Source organism: Aethalodelphis obliquidens, unplaced genomic scaffold, assembly GCF_003676395.1.
Source record: "Aethalodelphis obliquidens isolate GAN/ISIS:26980383/991018 unplaced genomic scaffold, ASM367639v1 scaffold9, whole genome shotgun sequence".
In the NCBI taxonomy this organism is placed as follows: domain Eukaryota; kingdom Metazoa; phylum Chordata; class Mammalia; order Artiodactyla; family Delphinidae; genus Aethalodelphis; species Aethalodelphis obliquidens.
In genome coordinates this window covers 33,590,728-33,613,731 of record NW_020837953.1, presented here as the reverse complement: position 1 = coordinate 33,613,731, position 23,004 = coordinate 33,590,728, and the positions used below count along the sequence as shown (strand labels likewise).

At 38.3% G+C, this 23,004-nt stretch overlaps 1 protein-coding gene across 1 annotated transcript in view; it reads left to right on the top strand.

Annotated features, from left to right (window-relative positions):
- CLIC4 (CLIC family member 4) overlaps positions 1-23,004 on the top strand; it is an 86,657-nt gene that overhangs the window by 38,764 nt on the left and 24,889 nt on the right. Inside the window, exons 2-3 of the mRNA XM_027109671.1 lie at positions 3,997-4,106; positions 21,605-21,730. Of these exons, the coding sequence (XP_026965472.1) occupies positions 3,997-4,106; positions 21,605-21,730 (236 nt within the window). The remainder of the gene's footprint in view (positions 1-3,996; positions 4,107-21,604; positions 21,731-23,004) is intronic.

The following is a 23,004-nucleotide window of genomic DNA, read 5'->3' as shown; positions in this document are numbered from 1 at the left end:
AAACACTGATGAAAGACATTGAAGACAACAGAAACGGATGGAAAGATATACCATGTTGGACTGGAAGAATTAATATTGTTAAAATGACCATAACACCCAAGGCAATCTACAGATCAGTGCAATCCCTATCAAAATACCAATGGCATTTTCCACAGAACTAGAACAAATAATTAAAAAAATTGTATGAAAACACAAAAGACCCCAAGTAGCCAAAACAATCTTGGAGAGAAGAACAGAGGGGGAGAAATCATGCTCCCTGACCTCAGACTATACTACAAAGCTATAATAATCAAAACGGTATGGTATTGGCACAAAGACAAACTTATAGTTCAATGGAACAGGATAGAAATCCCAGAAATAAACTCACTCACCTATGGTCAATTAATCTACGACAAAGGAGACAAGAATATACGATGGAGAAAAGACAGTCTCTTCAATAAATAGTGTTGGGAAAACTGGAGCCACATGTAAAAGAATGAAATTAGAATATTCTCTAATACCATACACAAAAATAAACTCAAATTGATTAAAAACCTAAATGTAAGACCAGATACTGTAAAACTCCTAGAGGAAAACATAGATAAGTGAGGTTTTAAAGTTTTACCTTTAGCATGGATTCTATCTAAATTAGCTGTCTAAATTTATAAAATGGCTTCCTTTGATATAGATTAACTTAAAAGTCACATAGAACACTCTTTGACATAAATTGCAGCAATATTTGTTTGGATCCGTCTACTAAAGCAAAGGAATCAAAAGCAAAATAAACAAACGGGACCTAATGAAACTTAAAGCTTTTGCACAGTGAAGGAAACCAATGACAAAATGAAAACACAACCTATTGAATGGAAGAAGACATTTGCAAATGATATGACCGATAAGGGGTTAATATCCATTAATGTACAAAATATATAACCAGCTCATACAACTCAACATTAAAAAACAATCAGATTAAAAAATGGGCTGAAGAACTGAATAGACATTTTTCCAAAGAGGAAATGCAGATGGCCAATAGGCACATGAAAAGATGCTCAACATCACTAATAATCAGGGAAATGCAAATGAAAACCACCTTACACTGGTCAGAATGGCGATCATCAAAAAGAACGCAAATTGCAGATGTTGGCAAGGATGTGGAGAAAAGGGAACCCTTGGACACTATTGGTGGGAATGTAAATTGGTGCAGTCACTGTGGAAAGCAGTATGGAAGTTTCCCCAAAAACTAAAAATTGGACTGCTATATGACCCAGGAGTCCCATTCCTGGATGTATATCTGAAAAAGCACAAAAACACTAATTCAAAAAGATACATGCACCTTAATGTTCATAGCAGCATTATTTACAATTGTGATGGTATGGAAATAACCTAAGTGCCCATCAACAGATGAATGGATAAAGAAGATGTGGTGTATGTATACAATGGAATACTACTGAGCCATAAAAAAGAATGAAATTTTGCTATTTGCAGCAACATGCATGGACTTGGAGGGCATTATGCTAAGTGAAATAAGTCAGACAGAGAAAGACAAATACTGTATGATATCACTTATATGTGGAATCTAAAAAATGCAACAAACTAGTGAATAAAACAGAAGAAGCAGACTCATAGATATAGAGCACGAACTAGTGGTTACTAGTGGGGGGGGGGAAGGGGCAATAGAGTGGTAGGAGTAAAAAAGGGTTATTTTGGGATTATATGAAATCATGTGTGTGAAATTTTTGAAAATTTTAAAGCAGTATAGAATTTAAAGAATTTCATTTAATAAAAAAAAATTAAAATGAGTGTATATGTTACTGTTAGAAGCAGTAAAAAAAAAGCATACTTTTTTTAGATGCTATGTGTTCATTTTTAACATTAATAAAAACTGGATGCAGAATAAGATACCCTGATTCCCAGTGTAGTATGCTTTCCATTATACCATAATATCCTCCTCACCTCCTCAGTCAGTTGTACCAATAGGTTGTATTTATTGTAATTCATACTGGAGAGAGTAATTTTGATTCTTTAACTTTGTTGAAATGGAATTTTATTAGTACAACTTGGATTAAAGGAGGGAGTTTTTGATTTATGACTACTGGACATCCGAGTTTTTCCACAGTTTCACTCTACTTTATGAAAACATCATCTGGCTAGTAGCTGCCAATTTTCTGGTGCTGTTATGACTTTGGAAAAACTTAATCATGGCAGTACTTCTTATTTGAATTGTCATGAGTTTTAGGAGAGCAGTTAATACAAAGGCGTTTTCCAGATTTATCCTGAAGAGTGCACATGCTAAGTTATTTATTTATTTATTTATTTATTTATTTATTTATTTATGGCTGCGTTGGGTCTTTGTTGCTGCACATGGGCTTTCTCTAGTTGTGGCGAGCAGGGGTTACTCTTCGGTGCAGTGTGCAGCCTTCTCATTTTGGTGGCTTCTCGTTGTGGAGCAGGGGCTCTAGGGTACGTGGGCTTCAGTAGTTGTGGCACACGGGCTCAGCAGTTGTGGTGCATGGGCTTAGTTGCTCCGCGGCGTATGGGATCTTCCTGGACCAGGGCTCGAACCTGTGTCCCCTGCATTGGCAGGCGGATTCCCAACCTCTGCGCCACCAGGGGAGTCCCCTGTATTATATTTAATCAGGTAACTGCTTTTATTTTTTTTAACTCCCCTCCATTTCCCCAGTAGTTTAGGAATTAATGACTTTACTAATGTAGCATTTTACTGAAATGCCTTCTGAAGTTTTTGAGACTTACTTCAGGATAATAAACAGTACTTCTACCAGCATCTTTGAGTGACTTGTTGAAAGTTAGTTTCTGGCTCTATTCATAGACTTTATGGTGAAGAGGGCTGTGTTGGCTGCTAGTGAGTGTCACAATGTTCTCTTCCAGCCTGCTCTTTTCATTTCCTCCTCCCCCTTCCCTCCTTTTTAAACTTGGGGGGCATACTTGATGGAATTCAAGATTTGTCCCACTCTAATTTTTAGGAAAATTGTGTTATCGTAGAGCTCAGGGAAGTCAACTGCTTCATTTATTAAGTAGATTACAAATAACTTATTATAAAGATATCTTTTGTTATTTTCTTGTTCCCTGAAGGAATGTGTAAACAAGGTATGGGATTTTTATAATGAATACTTTTTAAAAAAATATTTATTTATTTGTTTGGCTGCACTGTGTCTTAGTTGTGACATATGGGATCTTTTAGTTGCGGCATGTGGGCTCTTAGTGCAGCGTACGGGATCTAGTTCCCTGACCAGGGATAGAAGCCAGGCCCCCTGCCTTGGGAGTGTGGAGTCTTAACCACTGGACCACCAGGGAAGTCCCATGAATAATTTTGCTTAATGTGGGGGAGGTTGGCAGTTATTTTACCCTTTGGAGAGAGGCACACGTTTCCCTTTTCATGTTGCCCTGTAAAGAATACTGTTTCATAGAACAAGAAATGACTTACGTTTCATAAAACCTATGATAGTCTTTGCCCTGACGAAAGGATATATGTACCCCCTAGGGATTGATTGGACCTGTGCTGTCCAATAAGGTTGCCGTTAGCCACGTGTGGCTGTTTAAATATAAATTAATTAAAAGTAAATAAAATTCAGTTCATTTGAACTAGCCACATTTTAAGTACTCATTAGCCATATATCACAAATAACTACTGTATTGGACAGTGATAATTCAGATCATTTCTATCATTGCAGATAGCTCTCTTGGACAGCGCTATATTAGACTGGCCATTTTTAAGAAAAAGAGGCGGGAATTCCCTGGTGGTCCAGTGGTTAGGACTCTGTGCTTTCACTTCCGAGGGCCTGGGTTCAATCCCTGGTCAGGGAATTAAGATCCTGCAAGCCGTGCAGTGTGGCCAAAACAAAAAAAAGAGAAAGAGGCAAATGAAAGACCTGAATTTCTTCCTTCCACAATGCAACTTTTCCTGTCTCCTAGTACCCTTGACTAAAATTCAGGAAAAGGTCTATTGTTTTGTGTATCATCACTTTGGCCTTGTTTTTTAATGTTTATTTCTGTTTCCAGGCTGGCAGTGATGGTGAAAGCATAGGAAACTGCCCCTTTTCCCAGAGGCTCTTCATGATTCTTTGGCTCAAAGGAGTTGTGTTTAGTGTCACAACTGTTGACCTGAAAAGGTAAGATTTGGTTGTAGTTGGGGATCAACTTGATGTTCTCAGTTTGATCCTCTCCTCATCCCTCACTTTGCTTGCATATGTTCTATAAAGAAATGTATTAAAGTTCAGCTGATTTATGGGCACATTTAACTTGTATAAGTATTATGGATAATTCACAATGTAAGTATATTGCTTGTGGCCTCTCAGTCTTTTTAGGAGCTTATTGTATGTTTACCTTATAATATCAAGAGCAGCACCAGGAGCTGTTTTAGGGTAGAAGCAGTGAAATCTTTGACTTTACAGATAAACATGTAACTATGCAGAACTTTCTAAGCAGACGACTCCTCAAATGTGCTCGTAGACACATGGCCTGTACAATCTGGATCTTTAAAACCAAGAGTGGGATTTTTGGAGGCTGATTACTGCTGTGGTCTTTTTCATTTCATCTACTTTTCAAAACATAATGGGAGTTTTCTGTAATATGATTTTAACCATATTTGGTTAAACACAATTATAGAATAAGAGCAGTTATCTATGGCCCTGTGATTGTTCTTGCTAGGTGAAGGGTTGTTTCTGACTTTCTCTCTACAGACCAAAGTGGAGAGGGCTGAGAAGAGCCCTGAGAGCAGTAAGCTTTTTTTACTCAGTAACTTCTATTCTCCCTTAGCAAACAGGTCTGAGGCGAAGAACATTCATACTTAAAAAAAAAAAAGATTTAACCCAAGGGTTGAGAACATTTTTACCAATAGAGAATCTGGGATTTGGCAGTGGAAATGTATTCCTCTTGACACAAATGCCACAAAGCAAAAAATGCTTTGCTACTTATTTTTTAAGCTTATTAGACATGTGCAGTGTCCAAGAAGAAATAATGCCAGGCTATCACTGGATGGGGAGCAGAATTCATGAACATTCTCCTTCTGGGCATCACAATGTGAGAATTACCTGACAGCTGTAATCCCATTCCCTGTTCTAGGTTAGCATTCTCTGGGACCCCTGTCAGTTCCTTAAAATTTATTTTTTACTTCACTTAATTGAGATTTTGCAGACTTAAAATCTATTTATTGAAAATAAGCCATAAAGTCTTCCAGGAACCCCTTTGGTTATATATATGAATGTAGAAATAAGCCTTTGGGAATTGTAAGAACTACAGGCTCATTTGAAGACATACCTAGCTCATATTGGACAGAGCTATTGTAAGAATGAAATAATTTATATAGTTACCCTTCTATTACTGTTTTTTTCCTACATGCATTCACAAAGGGAGTTTCCCAATATAACTCCTAAAAATAGACCGTGCCGCCAAGAACACACCCTTAGTGTGTCTTAAAATACTTGGATTTCTCCTATTCCATTTTTGGCTTGGAGCAAGTGAGTTGACTAACATGCTTTGAAAAAGCCTTCTTTGAACAGCTCAATACAGTGCTTGATTGTGGTGCACACCAGTAATAGAACCATGGGAATGGGAATGGGAATCTGGTTCAGAAAAGGAAGTGAACTCATAACGGCTGTTTCTAAGTCATCTGTTTCACTTTTCGTTTACAAAGTTTTGATGGCGTTATTCTTGGAAGTTGATTGATATTTGGGGATTTGTATATGTTTAGGAGTAATGTGCCCTACATGTAAAAGGTGACACATGGAAAGTAGGATGAAAGATTCAGGGCCTCCTAATTAGAAAATTTGCTACTCAAAGAAGACGTGTGTTTATTTCCTAGAGCTTTGTGTAAAATCTACAGAGAACACTTAATACTGGAGCCTATATTCTTTAGCTTTCTTTAAAAGTCTTAGGTCTACAGTACATATAAAAAAATCCTTCTTAAGGTCAATTAAAAGTGTACAAGTAGTACATGATAATGAGTCCCCTTCATCCCTAACCTTGGTCATCAGGTTCCCCTTCACAGAGATAACTGCATTTAGGTTTGCTCTTTACCATCCTTCCAGACCTTTTCTATGAGTTTACATGCTTATATATATAGTCTTAAGTAAGATTTCAAAGAGAAGGTACCCCAAGAGAGTGAACGTTGGCTCAAAAAAAAAACCAGTATAAATAAAATAAAGTTGTCACAGAGGACTAAAACATGCTGTAGTAAAAAGTACCTTTCATAATATATTCTTAACTTTAAAACTTTAAATATGATTGTTTTTAGAAAGCTGTGGGGGAGAAAGATTTGGTGCCTATAGTGCTTATTTTCCTGCTTTTCCTGATAATTGCCTAATTTCTTAGTGAAATGTACTGATCCCAGAACAAACTGGCAGAGAGCAATAGAACTCTACTGAGAGCTTTTTAGAAGCCCACTCTCTGCTCTGAAAAAATTATTGTTAAATGACATTTCATCCATAAGAACAAGCCAGTTTCTAGTTCCGGCAGTGTGTAACACGTTCTCTTTGAAGCTCAGTCGGTGTTAGTGACTATGCTGGTGGTATGCATATGCCCCTGTGAGGCTTGGAACAACCTCCCATTGCTTCCTGCGAGTGCTGCCTTCATACTTTTGTGGGAGTAATTTCTAAACCTAATTTTTTGTTTATGCTGCAGTCGTATTACAGAACTTTCAGATTAAAAAAAAAATAGTTCCCAGGCTTTAGGAATTCAGGTTTATATCAACTGCCATTTGAACAAAAGCTTCAGGTAAATATAAGTGAAAATATTAAAATATGGGACACATTTCAGGATGTTATCATGTGTCATCAAAAGGGGAGCAACCATGGCATAGCAGAAAGTGTTAAGGGTAGAGACCTGGTTCTGTGTGGAGAGAGCCCTGTCTCTGATTTCGCTGGGCAAGCTGTCTCATCTTCTTGGAGGTCAGTTACCTCATTTTTAATCTCAGTAAGAAAGAAGGGAAAAATAAACTAACATTTCTTCATTGTCTATTACGTGCTAAACACTGTTCAGGGTACTTTTTACTACTGTTATCAGACCATTTTCAGACCTATTATTGAATATAATTTATTATTTTTATCACACTGGTGTTACAGGGCCTTTGTGGCTGACAGGTTCATGGCAGTGATCAAGAACTTTATTTGAAGACTTCCATTATCTTCATTATGCTCAGAAGTTCTTAAATCAGAGATCAGCATCATTAGAGCACAGATAAGCCTGAGAGGTAGGCTGGGGGAAGAGAAAGAAGGAAGCGTGAGAACAGTAATAAGAGAGAGTGACAGACACACATACATATACACACTGAGACATTGACTTGGATATAGCTGAGTGTGGCCATATAGTTGTTACAGTAAACTCTTCTGGTTTTGGGAAATGAGAGTGGAAATGATAACTTTAAGAAATAAGCTTTTTATTGTAAAAGCAGTGATATCTGCTATATTACCAGTGAATAAAATTCTTCCTCCATGATATTCTCTGAGAAAATAGATAAATTGGAGAAGACCACTTTAAAAGTCTGGGAAATATTTGTTTTCATTTTTCCCATTCCCACCTTAAACATTGAAACTGTCTCATCCTTTGTGGTGTCACCAGTTCTTTCTGCTTCAGAAGTCAGCATACCATTTGTAACATTGTATGAGTCAGACCCACAAGTAAATTGCCATGATCATGGCATAAGGTTTTGCATTATTATTATAATAGTTTAAACTTTAACAATTTTGTTATAGTTTAAAATGTTACAGCAGAACTATAAAACTGATAGTTCTGTATATCTTAAAAGGAGTTATAAACTCAGAACAAAATCTGATTTCCAAATAGATTCTTCAGGTAATTTGCTTTCATTATCATGTCTCTATGGTTCTACCCTTCTGAAAATAGTCTTCAGCAAGTTGAGAGATCAGTTTTGAGTTCCAGGTACATCTTCAGTACACAGCAGCATGAATAACACATACAGAGAGACTAAGTGGAGTGGAACAGGCCAGCCTTTTAGAGAAATCATTTCCTGCTGCTGGTCAGTCAGGAAAGTACAGACTCTGTTCTTCCCCTTTGTAAAGTTGACTTGGGCTATGTGAAGACCTTGTTAGAATGGTCCTACAATTCAAGATATGGGTCTCATGAATGCATTTTGAATCACATGTATACATACCCTGTGTGTGTGTGTGTGAGAGAGAGACAGAGAGAGATAGAGACAGAGAGAGATAGAGACAGAGACGGACAGAATTTCACTGCCACTGCCACATGTCTTTATGTTCTTTTTCAAGATAATTTCAAAGATGAAAAATCCTGTTGGGGCCACTAAGAACTGAAATAGAAAAATGGATTGTTAATGAAAGATTTTCTAAACCTGTTGTCAGTATAAACTCTGCTTATAAACTATAAATAAAATCTGTTGAGTATTATAAAAGCTGAATTTGATACCTTTCCATGGGTGCTATTTTGTTCTAAAATGATTGCTCCACAAGTTGACATTAAAGTAGACAGAGATCAGCAGTATACCACATTTAATCACAATAAATAAAATCCTTTAACTGGTTGAACAGGACACACAGACAAAATACTTAGTAACTGGGACCTTGGTGTGTGTGGTTTGATGTTCACAGTTCAGTCATTCAGTTAGTGACTTTAGTATTAGTCAGAATATAGCAAATCTAGTGAAGGATAATTAATAGGAGTAAAGTGATCTGAAACCAAAGATTTGTGTTGTTACCTTTTTTTGCTTATTTGCCATCTGGTGTCCAGCATTCTCTTGATTTGTATGAAATAATTCTATGCCTTGAAAATCAACACCTTTAAAGTTTTAAAAGGGAACTCAATTAACGTGTAAGTCTACATACTTCGTATTTTTTTCTCTCCATTTAGTGAGTCAACTAGTTACAGTAGGTCATTTTTAAGGACCAGCTCCAGTGTCCTGTGGCTGTGCTGTACTCATTTTATACCAAGCAGCTGGAACCGAGCCACCAGCCCGAGGGCCTCCAATTGTTTGTGCTGAATTAAATTTTAATTGCAATTAAGCCACTTAAGTTGCTTAAAGTATTAGCTCCTATAAGATGTCTCCTTTTCATTCCTGTCTTTCCCTTTCTTTCTGTATCTTATTTTAGTTTTTTCTTTTTTTTTTGATGAGTATTCACCATCCAGTTTTTTAATTTTTTTAAAATTAAAAAAAATTTTAAACATCTTCATTGGAGTATAGTTGCTTTACAATGTTGTGTTAGTTTCTGCTGTATAACAAAGTGAATCATCTATATGTATACATATATCCCCATATCCCCTCCCTCTTGCGTCTCCCTCCCACCCTCCCTATCCCACCCCTCTAGGTGGTCACAAAGCACTGAGCTGATCTCCCTGTACTATGCAGCTGCTTCCCACTAGCTATCTGTTTTACATTTGGTAGTGTATATATGTCAGTGCTACTCTCTCACTTCATCCCAGCTTACCCTTGCCCCTTCCCATGTCCTCAAGTCCATTCTCTACATCTGTGTCTTTATTCCTTTCCTGCCCTGCCCCTAGGTTCATCAGAACCATTTTTTTTTTTTTTTTTAGATTCCCTATATATGTGTTAGCATACGGTATTTGTTTTTCTCTTTCTGACTTACTTCACTCTGTATGACAGTCTCTAGGTCCATCCACCTCACTACAGATAACTCAATTTTGTTTCTTTTTATGGCTGAGTAATAATCCGTTGTATATATGTGCCACATCTTCTTTATCCATTCATCTCTTGATAGACATTTAGGTTGCTTCCATGTCTTGGCTATTGTAAATAGTGCTGCAATGAACATTGTGGTACATGACTCTTTTTGAATTATGGTTTTCTCAGGGTATATGCCCAGTAGTGGGATTGCTGGGTCATATGGTAGCTCTATTTTTAGTTTTTTAAGGAACCTCCATACTGTTCTCCATGGGAGCTGTGTCAATTTACATTCCCACCAACAGTGCAAGAGGGTTCTCTTTCCTCCACACCCTCTCCAGCGTTTATTGGTTGTAGATTTTTTGATGATGGCCATTCTGGCCAGTGTGAGGTGATACCTCATTGTAGTTTTGATTTGCATTTCTTTAATGATTAGTGATGTTGAACATCCTTTCATGTGTTTGTTGGCAATCTGTATATCTTCGACAGAGAAATGTCTGTTTAGGTCTTCTGCCCATTTTTGGACTGGGTTGTTTGTTTTTTTGAAATTGTGCTGCATGAGCTGCTTATGTATTTTGGAGATTAATCCTTTGTCAGTTGCTTTGTTTGCAAATATTTTCTCCTATTTTCGTCTTGTTTCTGGTTTCCTTTGCTGTGCAAAAGCTTTTAAGTTTCATTAGGTCCCATTTGTTTATTTTTGTTTTTATTTCCATTTCTCTAGGAGGTGGGTCAAAAAGGATTTTGCTGTGATTTATATCATAGAGTGTTCTGCCTATGTTTTCCTCTAAGAGTTTGATAGTGTCTGGCCTTACATTTAGGTCTTTAATCCATTTTGAGTTTATTTTTGTGTATGGTGTTAGGGAGTGTTCTGATTTCATTCTTTCACATGTAGCTGTCCAGTTTTCTCAACACCACTTATTGAAGAGGCTGTCTTTTCTCCATTGTATAGTCTTGCCTCCTTTATCAAAAGTAAGGTGACCATACGTGTGTGGGTTTATGTCTGGGCTTTCTATCCCATTCCATTGATCTGTATTTCTGTTTTTGTGTCAGCACCATATTGTCTTGATTACTGTAGCTCTGTAGTATAGTCTGAAGTCAGGGAGCCTGATGCCTCCAGCTCCGTTTTTCTTTCTCAAGATTGCTTTGGCTATTCGGGGTCTTTTGTGTTTCCATACAAATTGTGAAATTTTTTGTTCTAGTTCTGTGAAAAATGCCATTGCTAGTTTGATAGGGATTGCATTGAATCTGTAGATTGCTTTTTGTAGTATAGTCATTTTCACAATGTTGATTCTTCCAATCCAAGAACATGGTATATCTCTCCATCTGTTTGTATCATGTTTAATTTCTTTCATCATTGTCTTATAGTTTTCTGCATACAGGTCTTTTGTCTCCTTAGGTAGGTTTATCCCTAGGTATTTTATTCTTTTTGTTGCAATGGTAAATGGGAGTGTTTCCTTAATTTCTCTTTCAGATTTTTCGTTGTTAGTGTATAGGAATGCAAGAGATTTCTGTGCATTAATTTTGTATCTTGCTACTTTACCAGATTCATTGATTAGCTCTAGTAGTTTTCTGGTAGCATCTTTAGGATTCTTTGTGTATAGTATCATGTCATCTGCAAACAGTGACAGTTTTAATTCTTCTTTTCTGATTTGGTTTCCTTTTATTTCTTTTTCTTCTCTGACTGCTGTAGCTAAAACTTCCAAAACTATGTTGAATAATAGTGGTGAGAGTAGGCAATCTTGTCTTGTTCCTAATCTTAGCGGAAATGCTTTCAGTTTTTCACCATTGAGAATGATGTTGGCTGTGGGTTTGTCATATATGGCCTATATTATGTTGAGGTAGCTTCCCTCTATGCCTACTTTCTGGAGAGTTTTTATCATAAATGGGTGTTGAATTTTGCTGAAAGCTTTTTCTTCATCTGTTGAGATGATCATGTGGTTTTAATCTTTCAACTTGTTAATATGGTGTATCACATTGATTGATTTGTGTATATTGAAGCGTCCTTGCATTCCTAGGATAAACCCCACTTGATCGTGGTGTATGATCCTTTTAATGTGCTGTTGGATTCTGTTTGCTAGTATTTTGTTGAGGATTTTTGCATCTATGTTCATCAGCGATATTGGCCTCTAGTTTTCTTTTTTTGTGACCTCTTTGTCTGGTTTTGGTATCAGGGTGATGGTGGCCTCGTAGAATGAGTTTGGGAGTGTTCCTCCCTCTGCTATATATTTTGGAAGAGTTTGAGAAGGATAGGTGTTAGCTCTTCTCTAAATGTTTGATAGAATTTGCCTGTGAAGCCATCTGGTCCTGGGCTTTTGTTTGTTGGAAGATTTTTAATCACAGTTTCAATTTCACTGCTTGTGATTGGTCTGTTTATATTTTCTGTTTCTTCCTGGTTCAGTCTCAGAAGCTTGTGCTTTTCTAAGAATTTGTCCATTTCTTCCAGGTTGTCCATTTTATTGGCATATAGCTGCTTGTAGTAATCTCTCATGATCCTTTGTATTTCTGCAGTGTCAGCTGTTACTTCTTTTTCATTTCTAATTCTGTTCATTTGAGTCTTCTCCCTTTTTTTCTGGATGAGTCTGGCTAATGGTTTATCAATTTTGTTTATCTTCTCAAAGAACCAGCTTTTAGTTTTATTGATCTTTGATGTTGTTTCCTTCATTTCTTTTTCATTTATTTCTGATTTGATCTTTATGATTTCTTTCCTTCTGCTAACTTTGGGTTTTTTTTTGTCCTTCTTTCTCTAATTGCTTTCGGTATAAGGTTAGGTTGTTTATTTGAGATGTTTCTTGTTTTTTGAGGTAGGATTGTATTGCTATAAATGTCCCTCTTAGAACTGCTTTTGCTGCATCCCATAGGTTTTGGGTCATCATGTTTTCATTGTCATTTGTTTCTAGGTATTTTTTGATTTCCTCTTTGATTTCTTCAGTTATCTCCTGGTTATTTACTAGTGTATTGTTTAGCCTCCATGTGTTTGAATTTTTTACAGTTTTTTTCCTGTAACTGATATCTAGTCTCGTAGTGTTGTGGTCGGAAAAGATACTTGATACGATTTCAATTTTGTTAAATTTACCAAGGCTTGATTTGTGACCCAAGATATGATCTATTCTGGAGAATGTTCCATGAGCACTTGAGAAGAAAGTATATTCTATTGTTTTTGGTTGGAGTATCCTATAAATATCAGTTAAGTCCATCTTGTCTAATGTGTCATTTAAAGCTTGTGTTTCCTTATTTTCATTTTGGATGATCTGTCCATTGGGGAAAGTGGGGTGTTAAAGTCCCCTACTATTATTGTGTTGCTGTTGATTTCCCCTTTTATGGCTGTTAGCATTTGCCTTATGTATTGAGGTGCTCCTATATGTTGGGTGCATAAATATTTGCAATCTTCTTCTTGGATGGATCCCTTATAGTAGTCTTTATTTTAAAGTCTATTTTGTCTGATACGGGAATTGCTACTCCAGCTTTCTTTTGATTTCCATTTGCATGGAATATCTTTTTCCACCCCCTCACTTTCAGTCTGTATGTGTCCCTAGGTCTGAAGTGGGTCTCTTGTAGACAGCATATATACAGGTCTTGTTTTTGTATCCATTCAGCCAGTCTGTGTCTTTTGGTTGGAGCATTTAATCCATTTACATTTAAGGTAATTATCGATATGTATGTTCCTATTACCATTTTCTTAATTGTTTTGGGTTTGTTTTTGGAGGTCTTTTTCTCCTCTTGTGTTTCCTGCCTAGAGAAGTTCCTTCAGCATTTGTTGTAAAGCTAGTTTGGTGATGTTGAATTCTCTTAAGTTTTGCTTGTCTGTAAAGTTTTTAATTTCTCTGTCAAATCTGAGTGAGATCCTTGCTGGGTAGAGTAATCTTGGTTGTAGGTTTTGCCCTTTCATCACTTTAAATATGCCCTGCCACTTCCTTCTGGCTTATAGAGTTTCTGCTGAAAGATCATGTGTTAACCTTATGGGGATTCCCTTGTATGTTATTTGTTGCTTTTCCCTTGCTGCTTTTAATATTTTTTTCTTTTATAAAATTTATTTATTTATTTATTTATTTATTTATGGCTGTGTTGGGTCTTCGTTTCTGTGTGAGGGCTTTCTCCAGTTGCGGCGAGCAGGGGCCACTCTTCATCGCAGTGCGCGGGCCTCTCACTATCGCGGCCTCTGGTTGTGGAGCACAGTCTCCAGATGTGCAGGGTCAGTAGTTGTGGCTCACAGGCCCAGTTGCTCCATGGCATGTGGGATCCTCCCAGACCAGGGCTCGAACCCGTGTCCCGTGCATCGACAGGCAGACTCTCAACCACTGCGCCACCAGGGAAGCCCAATATTTTTTCTTTGTATTTAATTTTTGATAGTTTGATTAATATGTGTCTTCGCATGTTTCTCCTTGGATTTATCCTGTATGGGACTCTCTGTGCTTCCTGGACTTGATTGACTATTTATTTTCCCATATTAGGGAAGTTTTCAACTATAATCTCTTCACATATTTTCTCAGTCCCTTTCTTTTTCTCTTCTTCTGGGACCCCTATAATTCGAATGTTGGTGCGTTTAATGTTATCCCAGAGGTCTCTGAGACTGTCCTCAATTCTTTTCATTCTTTTTTTCTTTATTCTGCTCTGCGGTAGTTATTTCCACTGTTTTATCTTCCACGTCACTTATTGTTCTTTTGCCTCAGTTATTCTGCTATTGATTCTTTCTAGAGATATTTTAATTTCATTTATTGTGTTGTTCATCGTTTGTTTGCTCTTTAGTTCTTCTAGGTCCTTGTTAAACGTTTCTTGTATTTTCTCCATTCTATTTCCAAGATTTTGCATCATCTTTACTATCATTACTCTGAATTCTTTTTCAGGTAGCCTATTTCCTCTTCATTTGTTTGGTCTGGTGGGTGTTTACCTTGCTCCTTCATCTGCTGCATATTTCTCTGTCTTCTCATTTTGTTTAACTTACTCTGTTTGGGGTCTCCTTTTCGCAGGCTGCAGGCGTAGTTCCCATTGTTTTTGGTGTCTGCCCCCAGTGGGTGAGGTTGTTTCAGTGGCTTGTGTAGGCTTCCTGGTGGAGGGGACTGGTGCCTGTGTTCTGGTGGGTGGGGCTAGATCTTGTCTCTCTGGTGGGCAGGGCTGCGTCTGGTGTTGAGGTGTCTGTTAACTTAGTATTAATTTAGGCAGCCTCTCTGCTAATGGGTGGGGTTGCGTTCCTGTGTTACTGGTTGTTTGGCATGGGGCATCCAGCACTGGAGCTTGCTGGCCGTTGGGTGGAGCTGGGTCTTAGCGTTGTGATGGAGATCTCTGGGAGAGCTCTTGCAGATTGATACTACGTGGGGCCAGGAGGTTTCTGTTGGTCCAGTTTCCTGAAGTCGGCTCTCACACCTCAGAGGCTCAGGCCTGATACCAGGCTGGAGCACCAAGATCCTGTCAGCCACACAGCTCAGAAGAAAAGGGAGAAAAAAAGAAAGAAAAATAAATTATTAACTTAAAAAAATTAAAAAAAAAGAAGAGAGCGACCAAACCAGTAAACAAATACACCAATGATAACAAGTGCTAAAAACTAAACTAAGATAAACATAAATATCAGAAACAAATCAGTCACAGACAGCAAACCCCAAGTCTACAGTTGCTCCTAAAGTCCACCACCTCAATTTTGGGACGATGCGTTGTCCATTCAGGTATTCCACAGATGCAGGGTACCTCAGGTTGACTGTGGGGATTTAATCCCCGGCTCCTGAGGCTGCAGGGAGAAATTTCCCTTTCTCCTCTTTGTTTGCCCAGCTCCTGGGGTTCAGCTTTGGTTTTGGCCCCGCCTCTGCATGTAGGTTGCCCTCAGGCATCTGTTCCCTGCCCAGACAGGAGGGGGTTAAAGCAGCGGCTTATTAGGGGGCTCTGGCTCACTCGTGCCAGGGAGAGGGAGGGGTACGGTAGTCATAATTGGAATGCAGGGCGAGCCTGTGGCGGCAGAGGCCGGCGTAATGTTGCAACAGCCTGAGGCACCGTGTGTTCTCCCAGGGAAGTTGTGCCTGGATCACGGGACCCTGGCAGTGGCGTGCTGCACAGGCTCCGGGGGCTGTGGTATGGATAGTGACCTGTGCTTGCACACAGGATTCTTGTTGGCAGTGGCAGCAGCCTTAGCGTTTCATGCGCGTCTCCAGGGGTCCGAGCTGATAGCCATGGCTCGCGCCTGTCTCTGGAGCTCACTTAGGTGGTGCTCTGCCTACTGTGGGCACACGGGAAAGGAATCCCTTCTCCTTCCGCACCCCGAAACAATGGTCTCTTGCCTCTTCGGCAGGTCCAGACTTTTTCCCGGACTCCCTCCCGGCTAGCTGTGGCACACTAGCCCCCTTCAGGCTGTGTTCACGCAGCCAACCCCAGTCCTCTTCCTGGGATCCAACCTCCGAAGCCCAAGCCTCAGCTCTCAGCCCCCGCCCGGCCCAGCGGGTGAGCAGACAAGCCTCTCAGGCTGGTGAGAGCTGGTTGGCACCGATCCTCTGTGCGGGAATCTCTCTGCTTTGCCCTCTGCACTCCTGTTGCTGTGCTCTCCTCCGTGGCTTAAAAGCTTCCCCGCCGCCTACCCCTTGTTTCCACCAGTGAAGGGGCTTCCTAGGGTGTGGAGAGTTTTCCTCCTTCACAGCTCCGTCCCAGAGGTGCAGGTCCCATCCCTAGTCTTTTGTCTCTGTTTTTTCTTTTTTTTTGCCCTACGCAGGTACGTGGGTATTTTCTTGCCTTTTGGGAAGTCTGAGGTCTTCTGCTAGCGTTCAGTGGGTGTTCTTTAGGAGTTGTTCCACTTGTAGAAGTATTTTTGATGTGTTTGTGGGGAGGAAGGTGATCTCCACGTCTCACTCTTCTGCCATCTTGAAGGTCCCCCCTAGTTTTTTCTCTTTATATATTTCCTTTTCTTCATCTAGAAACAAACTTACTCTGGTAAGTAGTGGTGAAAATAAAAAGCCCCCAAAATATTGGAGAATATTCATGCTCTCATCTCAAGGCATGAATTCTATGCATTTTGTTTTTCCTAGATATCACTTAAGGGAAACATTTGAATGAATTCTTGAATATTTATTGAAGACCTTTTATGGAAAAAACCAAAGATGCCCTGAAAATTTTAGCCATTGCTTATTCAGTTTCATTTTTCTCACACTGCAGTTCTTGAAATGTTAAGTTTCTGCGAAGCATCTGTAAAAATGAGCCTTTGTGGGTCAGATGAAACACCTGAGACCTTAGAGTGCCAGTGAGGAATTGAAGTTGAAGAATCTTAGATTCTATCTGGTTGCAGACTTGATAACAACTTCTAAGTGAGTCACTTCAATGCGTACAGCTTGTCCATTTATTTGACGTCTACTGATCTGTTAGGGGCATTAAAGTTTCTTCTCAAATTTACTTTCACTTGGAGTAAGGACCTAACATGATTGTGCTTTATCTCAGCAGTTAATCCTGAAAATAGTTTTATCATCTATAAAAAAAAATCTTTATAGCCTTTTAGCAGAAACAAGAAAGACTATTCGCTAGTCATTAATATTAAGGAAAATTGGTAAACATACGCCTGGTTTCACTTTACTTACATATCTCTATATTAATCAGATTTCTTATTACCAGTTAATGCTAGATAACCAGTTTTGAACCATCAGACTCAAATAGAGTTTAAAACTGCAATTTCATCACTTGCATAAAGTTTAGTTCACTGTCACACCCATTATTTGATTTGATCTTTACAGGCAGAGCCAGTCTTATATCCATAGTACAAATGAGGAAATCTAGACCCAAAGAGGTTGTGATTTACGTAGTCACATAGCTGGTGAATGGCAGAACTGTTCAATTTGGGACTTTAACCAGGTCCTTTTTTATTCGGTCTTTGGTTCTTTCTTCTCTACCATGCTAACTTTATCCCTCCTCTAATAAATACTTTTGTTTTGAGATCTTGAAAGCTGTCATAATTTATTATAGAAGTAATAGCTGCTATTTATTTTGCTGCCCTCCCTTATGGGTTATTTTAAAGTATTGATTTCTTTCTTCTCCCTTACCTAAATCCACCCTGTTCATGAAAAAATTATTACCTTATATTTAGGCATTAATGGACAGTTTGTTAGTCATAAAAATGTTGGTGAATATATTTTATAACTTTGGAATGAGAAAAGTGTCTTCCAGGTGATCACAGTTTGTGTATGATGAGATTAAAGAACATTCTTACTCATCACCGGCGTTGATGGGAAATGTGTGTATTCTCTTTCTCTTGTGTACTTTATAGAGTTTTATTAGCCCTACTTGCTGTGGTGAGATACTGTTGTTCTTGCTTACCTTTGTGCTACCTTTTTAAACTTTAAAGTGTTAGGATTAGAAAATAAATATATAAACCCTAAACTGTTAGGACTTCTAGACTCTTGATTATGTACAAGGTCTTCCTGAGTTGAGTAGGAAGTAAATTATAAGTGGGAACAAATGTGAGTCTGAGTGAGAACATGAGTGGGTGACTTGAAGATTAGAGATGACTGTGGTCTTGGGCATGCTGGACCCTTTAGTGATCAAAGAACAGGTGGTTAAGATGATGAGTAAGAAGGAATAACAAAAAGAAACCAATGAAATGTGGAATTCCCTGGCAGTCCAGTGGTTAGAACTGCGCACTTTCCTTGCTGAGGGCCCAGGTTCAGTCCCCGATCAGGGAACTAAGATCCTGCAAGCCGCATGGTATGGCCAGAGGCAGGGAGAGAAAAACAGTGAAATGAAAAACAGAACAGGATTAGTTCTGACTTGGAGCTGAATACTTATAAAAGTTACTGAAACCTTATAGGCATACCTCACTACTTAAATAAATGTGCATCTGGAAGACTTACTCAAGTTTCATGTATTCCAATCATTTCGTGCTCAACTTTACCTTGTTCAACGAAGGAATGCTCAGTAAAAGAATCAAGAGTTGAAAATCAAATCAGATTTTGACTTTAAAAAGTTCTCTTTGGGAGCTTAGGTTTTTGTAGCAGTTGATAGATAGTCTTATTTTTCTTTGGCTTGGGAAGGAGATAGGCTCTAGAACTTGAGTAGAGGGAGGCTCTGAGTTAGAACATTTGGACTAATTGGATAATTAATAAGTCTTTATATATTTGATTGGAATGTAGTAATAGATGAGGCACTTTCCAAACCTAAATTGAGAGAGAGACAAGGGGCTGTGTGCAGGGCAATGGGAGGGAAAGAAAGGGAGAAAGAGAATTGATATGAATAAGACCATAACTGAAAATCTGGGCTGAATATAGATTTTTAGGGTACACTCTATTTTAAAAATTCTTTTTAATGACAAAGTATTTCACCTTCATGACACACTTAAAGATATCCTTTATTTATTCAAATTCCATGCATTTGTGGTAAGGATGGAAGGAAGGAAGGTCTATAGTAGGGGGAAAAGTTCTTTGAAGCAATATATTATATTATAATATTTTTTTAAGTTTAAGTTTTTTAAGTTCATCTTTTTAATTATGAAAGTATTCAAACATATACACAGAAAGAATAAACTTCCCCATAACTTCAGTTCTGTTAAGATTTTGCTCCCAGTTGCTTTGTCCCCTTTTTGCTTCTTGTTCTTTCTTTTCTTTTCTTTTTTTCCCTGAAATATTTTAAAGCACATCCCAGGAATCCTGTCATTTCACCTCTACTCATTTCAGTGTACATCTCCAAACAATAATGACAGGTCCTTAACTATCCACAATGCCATTATAACATCTAGTTCCCAGTATACAATCCAGTTTCCCCAGTTGTCTCCAAAATATCATATCTTTGGCTGGTTTGTTCAAATTAGGATTCAAACGAATTCTATTCATATTTGGTTGTTATGTCTCTTAAATTTTTCTTAATCCACAACAATCCCTTCAAACTCCCATTTGTGGCTTTTTGTCCCCATGCCATTGACTGGTAGAAATCTAATTAGTTGAACTGTACACTGCCCCAAATTCTGGAGTTGGCTGATTGCTTCCTTGTGGTATCATTTAACTTTGTTCTGTAACTCCTTGTGTTTCCTGTAAATGAACTTTTGGTCCCAGGACCCGTTTATACACTTAAATTATTGAGGACCTCAAAGAGCTTTCAGTTATTATTGATTTTACTATATTAGAAATCAAAACTGAGAAATTTAAAATATTTACTAATTCATTTAAGTAAAACAATCATGAACTCATTGTTATCACAAAATTTTTTAAGAATTAAAAATATGTGTATTTTCCAAAACAAAATTAGTGAGAAGAGTGGCATTGTTTTATATTTTTGTACCTATCTAATGTCTGCCTTGACAGAAAACAGATTCTCATATCTGCTTCTGTATATATTACCTTGTGATGACACACACCAAGTAGCCTATGGGAAACTCCACTGTACAGGCATGAGAGAATGAGAGTGGAAAAGTTAAACGATGTTGTAGGGCGCGGTCAGCTAACTGCCACGCAGCAGGAAGCTGAAGTAAGCTGAGTCATCCTTCCTGTGGCCACTGCGCTTGCGCTAAGTATACTAATGAGGTTTTTTTTTTTTTTTTTTTTTTTTTTTTTTGTGGTATGCGGGCCTCTCACTGTTGTGGCCTCTCCCGTTGCGGAGCAGAGGCTCCGGACGTGCAAACTCAGTGGCCATGGCTTACCGGCCCAGCCGCCCCGCGGCATGTGGGATCTTCCCGGACTGGGGCACGAACCCGTGTCCCCTGCATCGGCAGGCGGACTGTCAACCACTGCGCCACCAGGGAAGCCCACTAATGAGGTTTTAAAGTAGCGACCTATCCGATGCTGGCTCACAAATCGCACCATCGGCGAAAGCCAATCACAGAGCGACACATGTTCTTAATCCCTATATAAGCAGACTGCTATAGGATTGCGGTGTCTTCCTTCCATCTTTTCTTTAACCAAGCTGTGCTCCAATAAAGTGTGATACGAGAAGAATCTTGCGTGTGGCGACTCGTCATTCTGCTGGTCGGAGGCGGCTCGCCGCACGATGTCAGTATTATGCGAATGGTTTTGACCTCATGGACCATCTGATGAAAGGGTCCCCTAGATCACAATTTTAGAGACAGCTGCCCAAGGAGACTTAATTTTAGAGTCAGGTTTGACTTATTTGGTAAGAATATTTCATAGGTGGTGATGTATGCCTCATATTTTATCATTAGGATGCACACCATATCTGTCATGTTATTGACTCTAGGATTCATTGGTAGGCTTAGGTGAGCCATTTTGCTTTTTAATAGGGTAGCATACAGTTTCACCATTTTTATCAGTGTTCTGTGTATTTTCAGTTTCTCCTAATTCATAGGAGGAAAATTTCTTCATTATTTAATTTTGAATTTCTTTGATGATTGGGTTCTCGGACACTTTTCCACACGTTCACTTATCTATTGCATATCAATTTATTTTCACCCATACCTACTTGAATTTTTGATGAATTTGGACAAAATCCTTCTTATTTACTATACTATTTTTTCCATTCTATGTTGCTTTTTACCTTTGTTTATGCTATTTTTTATATATTGAAGTAATTTTGATATTAGATAGTCAAATCTCATAATCTTTTTCATTGTTAAGTCTGGACTTATAGGAAAATGGAGAAGTAGCATTTGAATTTGAAATCTTATGGAAAAGGACTGTAGGAATCAGCTGCTTTTCTTCCTTATTAAAAAACAGAAAAGAAAAGGAAGGCCTAGAGAAGTAGAGAAGTTATAGTTTGCCCGTCTTTACACAGTGAGTTGGTGCCAGAGTTGAGACTAGAGACTGACTTTCCCAAGTCTTCTTCCCCTCATTCCACCTCCATTTCTAATAAATACCTCAGTTACATTTGGAATGAGAATGAAGAACTTTGTCTTTGGTTAAAATCAAAGACTTTTAATTTTTTTATCCTAAATTATGTGCTTTGTGGATGTTTGCTTCTTACTAGAGTACTATTGTGGCTGTTATACTTAGTGGAAAAAATACTATTTCTTATTCATTTTTATATATTTTAAAATTTAGAATCACTCTGAGAATGTAAAGTATTGTTGCTTCTCAGAGTAAAAAATGACCTGATTTTGACCACTATTTTGTCTAACAGGAAGCCTGCAGACCTGCAGAACTTGGCTCCGGGGACCCACCCACCATTTATAACTTTCAACAATGAGGTCAAAACGGATGTAAATAAGATTGAAGAATTTCTTGAAGAAGTCTTATGCCCCCCCAAGTGAGTATTGAAGAAAATATGCATGGAAATATTGCCATCTCTTTAAAGTTTGTCTCATCTGGCCGTTAGAGACATTTCTCCTGATTGTACTTGAGTTAAATTGTCACAGCATTAAGTTGGAATGACTAGCACTTCTCTTCATACATTATAATGCTACACAAGTGACAGAATTGGCTGCCAGGTAGGCCAGTAAGCCACACTAAGAAAGGTAGGAATCTGATTAAGCTATAGAATACCTTGTGAAAGTAGGTTTGAGACACATGAGATAGGTCAGGAAAGACTGGTTATTTGAGGTCCCAAAATGAGAGAGAAGTTTAGGGAGAAGAAAAGATGGGGAAAGACTGAACTGAACCCAGCCAGAATATCTAAGCAGGAGTGTGGTACAGGTTGCTGGGAGATTTCCTATCAGGCCATTTTAAAGGTAACTTTCTGAAGCTACCACCCAAGGGAATTAACTTTTTAGATTGTGTCCCTGGGATTCCATTTTTATTTATGTATTTCTTTGAGGTATTCTGGATCCCCCAGTCTTGCATATTAGCCCACATGGTTAATGATTTTAACGTACTCAACTATTTACTATATTGTGAGGTGTAGTTGAGGAATAGATGTACTGTAGTGACAGTTACCTAAATTGCAACTATTCATCATAATGTAATCTTGGCATAGATTCAAAGCATCATTGGTTTCTTCTAGGCTTTTCCAGTTTCATTATCCTGAAAACTGGAATGTTTCTTCTGGCCCAAACCTTTTCTTGTTAGTTGTTTTTCACCCTCCATATATACAGATAAATTTCCCTGAATTGGGATTAATGGGTCAGAGAGTTCTAAAATAATAGTTAATCAGTATTCATTCCTTCATTCATTAGTTTATCCTGCAAACGGTTACTGGGCAACAAAGCCCTATGGATGTAATAGTTAATAAGATAGCTCCTGCTCTCAAGAAGTGCAGTCAAATACGTATGAAGAGATAGTGGTGCCGTGGGAGAGTGAGTAGAATCAGAAAAGGCTTTATAGAAAGAGATAACACTTGAACTGAGCTTTAACTGAAAAACAAAAAATGTGGCCTTTAGCAGGTGAATGAAGGGATGACACGTTCCAAGCAGAAAAATAATTTTGAATAAATAGTGTTTCTTTGGGGGACCTAAAGCTGTGGCTGGAGCATAGCATGCAGGGTTGGGGATGGTAGGCAGGAAGGCTGCCAGGAGACATATGAATAATGACACCTCTGTCTACAACTAGCCCATCTTCAATTGTGAACAGAATTGCCCTCTGTTT